Genomic DNA, 10,297 nt, shown 5'->3' on the forward strand with positions numbered 1-10,297 from the left:
TCCCAAGTGAAAAGATGAAAAAAAACAACTATTTATAATGATAAAAATTCTATACACGGTTTATTTGTGTTTTTTGAACCAAGTACTTCTTATAATTAATAGGGGAATGCCTGGTTTATAAAGGAATGGTATCTGCTCAATTGCTGACCTAGACTTCTTTGCTTTTAATGATTTGGCATTAATTTGCAACCCCACTAGCAAATTTCGAAGTTGTTAGACTTAACAACATTATAAGAAAGCTTTTTCTTGTTTTAAAATGCTGGCTTTAGTCCTTTACATATAAAAGACATATTAAGGACCATGGATCGGGATCCAGTCCTGTAAGTGGAAGAAATTGGCTTCTAAGTTCTTGGTGAGTTGGTTCTCCTATTTGAGTCTTATGTATTTTCAGATTTTCCTAAATATATAAAAATTCTGAAGCACTGTTCCATTCTTGCCTGGAATGGTCAACTTGTAAAAAGATTGACTGTTGAAATATTCCTCTATTTTGAACTGTGAAGTAAATCCAGTTGGGTGTTCATGGGGTGATCTAATGGAATTTAAGGATTGGATGATGTTTCTGTTGGAAGTATCTATATTGTTATGTCTTTTGGTCCAGTGATTTAAAAGGCGTGCCTAACGCACATGCAAGATGCATTTTAGTGTATGTGCCTTGCCTAGGTACTAGGCACAGCCCTTTCAAAAGGCGTACGCCTGATGCGCCTAGGCATGTGCCCTGTTCATTCATTCATTCTAATAAAATATCTTCTTAAAAGGCAATTAAAGTTATAAAATCATTGTTTTTTTCTTTATGTGAGAACTTGTTTTGGTTTGCTTAGAGGGGCATGGTAAAAATGCAGCTCGTAGAATCAGGAATGCAATATGTTTTACATCACTTTAGCTACTTGAAATAATGCAATTGAAGAAAAATAGGGATTGTGGGTTTTACATGCTTGAAAATGCTTTATATGTTTGATTTTATTTTTAAACTAGCAGGGCCCGTGTGATGCACGGTTTTTGTTAAGTGAAAGTGAAACAATGGAAATACATAATAGTAAACACATTTTTTATTAATTATTGGTAATTTTCTGCTATTTTTATTAATTTCTTGTAATTATTATATTTTCCAAAAATATTGATAATCTATATTTTCTTGGTTAGTTTCTGTTCATTTCTTCTAATTTATGACAATTTTTGGTAATTATTGATAATTTTCTCTTATTCTATTAAATTTTGTAAATTATCATATTTTCTGAAAATATTGGTAACTAATTTATCATATTCTTGGTTATCATATTATCTATTTATATTATTTATCCTATTCTTTACTATAATTTCTGTAGATTTTGATAGTTTTTTATTATGAATTTATTATAAAATAAGTATACAATATTTTAACAATAATTCAACAGTTAATGGTTATTTCTGTTGATTTTTGGTAATCTATCATATTTATTGGAAATATTGTTAAAATCATTTTTGGTAATTTTTTGGATAATTTTTGGTAAATATTATCAATGGTTCAATTTTTGGTAATTTTTGTTATTTATTGGTAATTTTATGCTATTTCTATTAATTTATGGAAATTATCATATTTTAAGAAATATTGGTACTTTATTTTTGGCTATTTTGCTGGCTAATTTCTGTCCATTTCTACTAAATTATGACAGTTTTTGGTAATTAAATGAAAATTTCTGCTATTTATAGCGTAAATTATATTTAAATATATAATTCAAATTGAAAATATAATTTAAATACAATTACTGTTAATCATAGTTTAAAATTTAATTATATTAGTTATAGTTTCAAATATAATTTAAATGTATAAATACTAAAACTGTAAATTATTCAAAGTAAAATTATTTTGTCATTTTCTAATTTATTTTTAAATATATAATTATACTTAAAACTTAAATATAATTTAAAATTAAATTATATTTAAATATATAATTCAAAATGCAAATTTGACATACAATTTAAATGTAATTACTGTTAATTATAGTTTGAAAGTGAATTCATTTTAAATAATCTAGTTTTATTATTATTTTATCATTTTATAATTTATTTTCAAATTATAATTCATGATAATTAAACTTATAGTTGAACCATTGATAATATTTAAATTTAGAATATAATCACGGTAACCATTTACTGTTATATTGCCAGATTATATATATATTCTTTCTTATGTTTTTAGAAACTGAATAGTTACTCGTTATATTTTTCAGGAGAAAGTTGTGGAATCTTCTGTGAAGTCCTCATCTCATTTGGCAGCTCGGCCCAATGTTCCGCCGTATGCACTACCTATGATTGCTATGGATAATGATGATGGTATTTCTTATAAAGGTTGGTTTATGCTTCTCACAGTCTTAATTACCATTCTTGCTTGGTTTGTGGCAAATGATGGTGGTCTGGGGCCAGAAGGCCCTATAACTTGCAAACTAAGCCATATTTAAAAGCATCATCCAATAGAAGTCCGTCATGAAAATATATTGGCTAAAAGGCACAGGTTGAAACATTATTGCAACTGTATTTTGTTTGACTAGCATGGAAGGTGGAGATAAGTTCTTGTGGAACTCTTGTAAATCTCAAAAAAGTAGAACCTAAAATCAGATGGTTAAAAGTTATTGATCATGCTGAGTTTTGGTATATTGTTTCTCTTAGGTAAAACTGGCCATTACCCATTGGTCCCATCTATCTGGGATCTTAGGAGGGGTGGACTGAACATGAACCTAGCCTTTGGTATTGTATTTTATTTTTTGCACAATGGCTGCTCTTAGACTTGAACATGTTCTCAGACTTGTCTAATATTTTACCATTTCATCAAGCAGTGGCTTTCTCTTAGGTAGGACCAACCAAATAGTGCAACCTTATATATGTTATGTGGCAATTCGTTGGGGCAGGAACCCAGCTACTGGCCCTGTTTTCCTCTTTGGCCATGTGGAGGGCTGGCATGAACCTTTCAATGGCAATGCATATGTATCCTTGTGTAGGGTAGTTCAACTAACTACTATAAATTAGGGTTATCTTGTAGAATGACTTTTGTTGGGCAAGGTTCTAAATATCTATATGCCCGATATGCCAGTAGGGGCATATCGGGCAGTATCGGTACTTTTTTTACTTAATTTTTTTTTAAAATCTGGTTCAGGAGGGGCGGTTTAAGGTTCCTTCACCCCCTAAACTGGTCAAAACCCCGATACACCCTCTGTAGGGGCATATAGGGGTGCTCCCGATACGGGCCGATATGTGTTGATTTTTTGAACCTTGTTGTTGGGTTTTATTTTGAAATAGAAAACTAAAAAAGGGTCTGCCCTTTGTCCTTCCACTCAGCATCAATATATAATAAAATGTGTGGCAGTGATATTGGGACAAGTAGAAAAATGACTTTTCACTGCACCAAGTTCATCTTTTATACATCGCATAGGTAGATTTTAGTGGACTTGATGTAATAATCAATAGTTAATAAATTGTATGATCAAGTTCAACTTTAATTATTTTAACTATAATTGGTAAATTATTGAAAGCTAAACAAATCGAGTTACAGACATGAGACAACCAAGATAACATGTGTGAATAAACCCTAGTTGATTCTAGGTCAAAGTAGAGAAGAAGAAAGAAGAAAGAAAAGAGAAAGAAGAAGGAGAGGAAGAGTATTCGGCCAAACTAGAAGAGAGAATATGAAAAATCACTCTCCTAGCCGACCCACTTGAATTTTATTCATAAAACTTAGAGTTACAAGAAAGACAATTTTGTCCCTCATAGAAGATGGGATACATAACTTAAACTCAGATACAATAGACCTTTCACTTTCAAGAGATGCACCAGAATGACCAAAATACCCCTGACTCGAGCATTCTAACACTCCCCCTCGCGCTGGAGAGTATATATCATATAGTCCCAGCTTGTTATAAATGTAATCTATTCTTCCCCGAGACAATCCTTTTGTGAAGAGATCTGCCCACTGATTTCCTGAGCTCACATGAGATGTTGTTATTACTCCACTTATCACTTTCTCTCTCACAAAGTGACAATCCACCTCAATATGTTTAGTTCTTTCATGGAAGATGGGATTGGATGAGATGTGAACAGTAGCTTGGTTATCACAGTATAGTTTAATGGGTTTGTCAATTGAGAAACCCATTTCCTGTAGTAAGTTCTTCAGCCATACTAGTTCACATGTGGTATGGGCCATAGCCCTGTAATCTGCTTCTGCACTACTTCTTGCCACCACTGTTTGTTTCTTGCTCTTCCAAGTTACAAGATTTCCACCGAGGAAGGTACAATACCCTGTGGTTGACCTCCTATCTGATATAGAGCCAACCCAGTCAGCATCTGTGTACCCTACTATCTCAAGAGTTCCTCCCTTTTGGTATAACAAACCACGACCTGGAGCACCCTTTAGGTACCTAACAATTCTCAGAATAGCTTCCTAGTGAGGAGCCCGGGGATGTTGCATAAACTGACTCACCACACTCATAGCAAATGATATATCTGGTCGGGTAATGGTCAGGTAGTTCAACTTTCCCACCAACCTTCTATATCTTCCAGGATCATCAAACTCTTCACCTGCATCCACACTTAACTTGGCATTGAGTTCCATAGGAGTCTCTGCTGGTTTAGCACTTAACAACCTTGTTTCTTCAAGTAGATCAAGAACATATTTTCTCTGACATAGGTTGATCCCCTGTTTTGACCTCGCAACCTCTATTCCTAAGAAATACTTTAGCTTCCCCAGATCTTTCATATTGAAGTGGTCCTGTAAGAAATTTTTCAGCCTGTCAATTCCATTGTTGTCACTTCCAGTTATGACAATATCATCCACATACACGACTAGCAAGATTTTCCATCCATTGAGTTATAGCTGAACACAGAATGATCAACCTGACACTGTTTCATCCCAAAGGCCTTCACCACTTCACTGAACCTGCCAAACCATGCACGTGGAGATTGTTTCAGTCCATAGATTGCCTTTTTGAGTCTGCACACCTTACCAGCCTCCCTCTGAGCAACAAACCCTGGTGGTTGCTCCATATACACCTCCTCAACAAGATCACCATGTAGGAAGGCATTTTTTTTGTCAAGTTGTACGAGAGGCCAATCATACATAGCAGCTAATGAGATCAACACCCGAACTGACCCAATTTTAGCCACAGGAGAGAATGTCTCCATATAGTCCACACTATACAACTGAGAATAGCCCTTGGCCACTAACCGTGCCTTCAATCGTTCCACGCTGCCATCAGGAAGATGCTTCATTGTATAGACCCTTTTACACCCAACAGTGTGCTTACCAGGAGGAAGGGTGGTGAGTTCCCACGTGTGATTATGTTATAGAGCAGAGAGTTCTTCTTCCATGGCTTGCCGCCACCCTGGGGAGGTAAGGGCTTCCTGTACAGTCTTGGGAATGGGAACCAATGAGAGTAATGATATAAACTTGCAATGAGAAGCAGAAAGGTGAGCAGTGGAAACATAGTCTGAAATGGGATGAGAAGTACAAGTACATTTACCTTTCCGCAGAGCAATAGGGAGATCAAGATCTGAGGGAGAAGGAGCAGTAGCAGGATCTGTCGACAGGTGCTGAAGTGGAGGAGGGTCCGAAACACTTATGCGGGTATACACTTGAGTAATTGGCGGCCTCTCTGTAGCAACAGGCATATGATGTGCATCTGCAGTAGGAATGGGAGCTACGGGAAGAGGGTACACAACCGGTACAGGAAGAGGAACCACAGAGGGAGAAGAAGAGACTCCGACATCTGAGAAAAATGGAACTGATTCGAAGAAGGTGACATCAGAGCACACAAACGATTTATGAAATTTTGGGTTATAACACTTATACCCTTTCTGAGTCCTTGAGTAGCCAAGAAAAATACACTTCATAGCTCGAGCATCTAACTTGTCTACTCTAGGCCCCAAGTGTTGAACAAAACAAACTCAACCAAAGACTCTTGGGGTGAGAGGAAATGGAGACAAAGTGGGAAACAACACAGAGAAAGGGGATTGACTTCCAATGATTGACATGGGCATCCGATTTATCAGAAAACAAGATGTAAGAACAACATCACTCAAAAAATGCTTTGGGACATGCATATTGATCATCAAGGACCGAGCAGTTTCAAGAAGATGTCTATTTTTCTGTTCAGCTACACCATTTTGTTGCGGGGTGTAGGCACAAGAAGTTTGATGAATTATTCCATGATGTTCTAGGTATTGCTGAAATGGTGAGGAAATGTATTCATTGGCATTATCGGAGCGAAGTATTTTCATATGAACACCAAATTGAGTGCGTATTTCAGCATGAAATTTCTGAAAAATAGAGAACAATTCACTACGGTCTTTCATAAGATAGATCCATGTCATCCTTGAAAAGTCATCAACAAAGATTACAAAATACTTAAACCCATTGTATGACACCACTTTAACTGGACCCCATACATCAGAATGAACTAAAGCAAAAGAACTTGATACACGACTATCAATTCTTGGACTAAATGAGACTCGATGATGTTTTCCCAACTGACATGACTCACAATCTAATGATGAAAGATGACTCAAGGAAGGAATTAGTAGCTTCAAAGCCTTGAGAGAGGGATGACCAAGTCTGCAGTGCCATTGAAGAGGAGTAAGGGACGACTGAAAAGCCACTGGGGGGCCACCACCATCAAGGTAATACAAATCACCTGCTTCATGCCCTCCACCATCAAGGTAATACGACTGCCCGTGGTACACTCACCATTTCCTGCCCGGAAGCACAAGCGGGTGTGGAGGGGGTTGGGTCAGTTTGTTGGCTTTCAGTAAGTGTGCTATTACTCTTAGATGTAGCTGGTTAGCCCAAGTGTTGGGTGGACCACGCAAATCATAGCATAAATTAATTGTGTGCCCCTCTAAGCCACAATGTGTACATTTTCTCTGAGCATTACTCCTTCCTTTTCCACGGCCTCCCCCTGACTCTTGGCCTCCAGTCCGGCCATTAGCCCGGTTAAACATGTGTCCACCACGGTTGCTTGGAGGGCCACTGCTGCCACCACCACTTCTACTTCCACGTCCACTCCCTTTAGTCACTACCAAACCAGATCTATCAGAGAAGGAAGAATGTTCCACCGACTCAATGGATGCCCTCTTAAGACGGGCAAAAACTTCTTCAAGTGAGGGGAGAGCTGATCCCTTCAATATCTGTGCTCTGACAGGCTCATACTCAGCCTTCAAGCCCACAAGAAACCTAGTCACATCAAGCTGTTCACGTTGCTGTTGTTGGATCTGGACATCTGATGTTAGAGGGTGATACACATTGAGCTCATTACGAATGTTCCTCAAACTTGCATAGTAATCTTCCAAGCTTTGACTCCCTTGCTTCAAATTGAAGTACTCTTGGTATAACTGATACACCTTAGTTGTATTGTCTCTTCCAGAGTACAACTCCTTAGCATGATCCTAGATTTCCTTAGCTGTATTTAGGAACATGAAGTTCGCACTAATCTTTGGTTCCATGCTGTTCCAGAGCCATGTCATTATCTGTGCATCTTCTTGTTCCCAGTCACTGAACCCAGGGGAATCAGAGGAAGGTTTCTCTTCTCTTACATGTTTTACCTTCCTCTTGGCCTTCAAGAACACCTCCACAGATTTTGCCCATGGTATATAATTCTCACAATTCAATTTGATGGATGTCATTTGAACACTTAGATAGTCTGGAGAAAGCATGACACCTGTTTTGTTATCATTCCCATTTTCAAATGAAGCCATCTTAATTATTTCACCTTCAAATATACAACACAACCTCACACTCTTTCACAAGGCTTATCTCACTTATAACACCACTAACTCCAGCTTCTTTAAATACACATTACACACCACACACTAAGGCTGAAATCACTCAGTTTTCACATCAAACACCTGGGCTGCACACTGCAGAACCATTCACCATCAACACACTAAGGCTGAAATCACTCAGTCTTCACATCAAACACTTGGGGCTGCACACTGCAGAACTGATTACACACAAGGTCCAGGAGATCAACTTTTAAATATTTTGAAACATAGATACACCAATCACACGACACAACCACCACCAATCTACTGCTGTTGTGAACTTCAGCAGTCGACAACTCTTCTTTCAGCATACATATGAAGAGAAATGCAGAGGAACACGACTGAAATGCATATCAGTCACACTGAGCATCACCACAACCAACTTTTGAAGCAAAAAGAAAACATTCACAGTCCCTTACTTGGACAAACGACAGTAGTGTTCATACCTGTCCACATTCAGCCCTCTTCCATACAGAATAGAGGGTTTAATATACCACTCCAATGACCACCACAGCAACGATTGGAGGCATTCTCACCTCCAGGCCCACAAAACGACAGCTCCTTTTCAGCCCCTTATCGAACCTCCACTCAGGTCAGTCGGAAAAGAAGAAGATGACTGTGAAGGTTGGTGGTGAACCCAGAAAGAGAACAGCAGCAAGAAAGAAGTGAGGATACGACCTTACAGCTCTGATACCATGTGAATAAACCCTAGTTGATTCTAGGTCAAAGTAGAGAAGAAGGATGAAAGAAAAGAGAAAGAAGAAGGAGAGAAGAAGAGTATTCGGCCAGACTAGAAGAGAAAATCTGAAAAATCACTCTCTTAGCCGACCCACTTGAATTTTATTCATAAAACTTAGAGTTACAAGAAAGACAATTTTGTCCCTCATAGAAGATGGGACACATAACTTAAACTCAGATACAATAGACCTTTCACTTTCAAGAAGATACACCAGAATGACCAAAATACCCCTGACTCAAGCATTCTAACAACATGTATAATACCAAGACATTCAAGATAATTGAAAATATGCATTAGCACAGTATAAACCTTAGTTATATACAATTTAAAAAAATTAAATTCTGAGATCATGCATACATTTTAGTTGTTTTAAAATTCAAGCACTGCATTCCTATAAAATATGCATATATTTTACTGATCATGAATATTTTGCATACATTTCATGACAAAGATGAAGATGTGGATAGAGCCCTTGGTTTTCATGGCATAAAAGGGTATGCGACAAACACCTATATTCATTGAAGAAAAGAATAACAAAAATATGGGCGGTCCCTTGTTTTCATGTTCTAATTTGACTGGAACTCTTGAGTGGGAAGGCCAATGATGATTGTTGTTAGGACTACTGTTAGGCTCTTATTAGGCTGTTATTATTTTCTTTCTTTGTTAAGTTGTAACCAACGGTACTATTGCAATTTCCTCTTTTCTTTAAATACCCTAATATATAAGTCAGTGAGGCAGCCGCCACTGACACTTTCCCAGCAAATACTCTTTCTTCTTCTCTGATGTTTCTCCTGTCTCCCTTCCCCTCTTTACTTCTAGATGGTATCAGAACAGGACTGATATCAGTTGAGGCTTGGGTCTATTTGTTTTTTCTTTCCTCCCACTCATATTTTCTCTAGAATCGATTAAGTGTTCTCTGCTATTCTTCCTTTTCCTTTTGGTTGTAGAAAAAAAAGGTTTTTGTTTTGGGTGTTTTCAGCCTTCATATGATGTTTTTTTAAGTTCATGGAGGAGTTTCTTTTGTGTTGTTCTGTTGTTGATGTCTGAGATCCATTCAGCTGTGTTGTGCCCTGTTTTATGGATCTCACACCAAGTTCCAGACCTGGCAATCTGTATTGTGGTGTGTTTGGGGCTTGGGGAGTGCTCTTTTTACCTTGCACATCTGTTGTTTTGTAGTGTACATTCTGTGAAGGTTGGCTGGAGGTGTTTTCTCTTCCCTTTTTTGAACTGATGGTGCTTGAAGTTTTTTTTTTTTTTCCTACTGCTGGTTTTGTGTCTTCCAGCCAGTTGTAGGTGCTGTTAACAGATAAACAGGTCTGAGTTTGTGGTGGTTTGTGCTGTGTACTACTTTCTGGTGCAAGTTTCACATGCAATTACCATTTATTTTGTGTAACGACAATGTCTACTGAAGATTCAGCTGTCTCAGAATTTACTGGAAACCAAAACATGACCATCAAGTGTTGAGAGTTGGGGTTTTCCTGTTGCTAGGGCTGTTCACGGGTCGGGTTGGGTCAATTTACTAGTTTTTTTTTTTTTTCAACCGACCTGACCTAGTTGGGTTACGTAAAGAGTAAACCGAAACCGACCCTCTATTAAGCAAAACCGACCTGGTTGGTTTGGCTGCTAAATAAACCTACCAATGCACCATACTGAAGTTACTGAACATCATTTCAATTTTCAGCCATAAATTGAACCTGTAATTGAACAATGAACATCACTAATAAAGCCATCTTAGCTTCTAATAATAAAAGCTTAAACCTATAAGTTCATGAACTG

The 10,297-nt window shown here is 37.5% G+C and overlaps 1 protein-coding gene across 5 annotated transcripts in view; it reads left to right on the forward strand.

The window, feature by feature from the left end:
- Nucleotides 1-10,297, forward strand: part of LOC148845964 (uncharacterized) — a 62,980-nt gene that overhangs the window by 24,076 nt on the left and 28,607 nt on the right. For all 5 annotated transcript variants that reach the window (XM_088955050.1, XM_088955052.1, XM_088955053.1 and 2 more), the window contains one exon: nt 2,208-2,325. In XM_088955050.1, coding sequence (XP_088811176.1) covers nt 2,208-2,325 — 118 coding nt within the window. The remainder of the gene's footprint in view (nt 1-2,207; nt 2,326-10,297) is intronic.

Source organism: Nelumbo lutea, chromosome 7 (assembly GCF_056320005.1).
Source record: "Nelumbo lutea isolate HS-2025 chromosome 7, American lotus-T2T, whole genome shotgun sequence".
NCBI classification, from domain to species: domain Eukaryota; kingdom Viridiplantae; phylum Streptophyta; class Magnoliopsida; order Proteales; family Nelumbonaceae; genus Nelumbo; species Nelumbo lutea.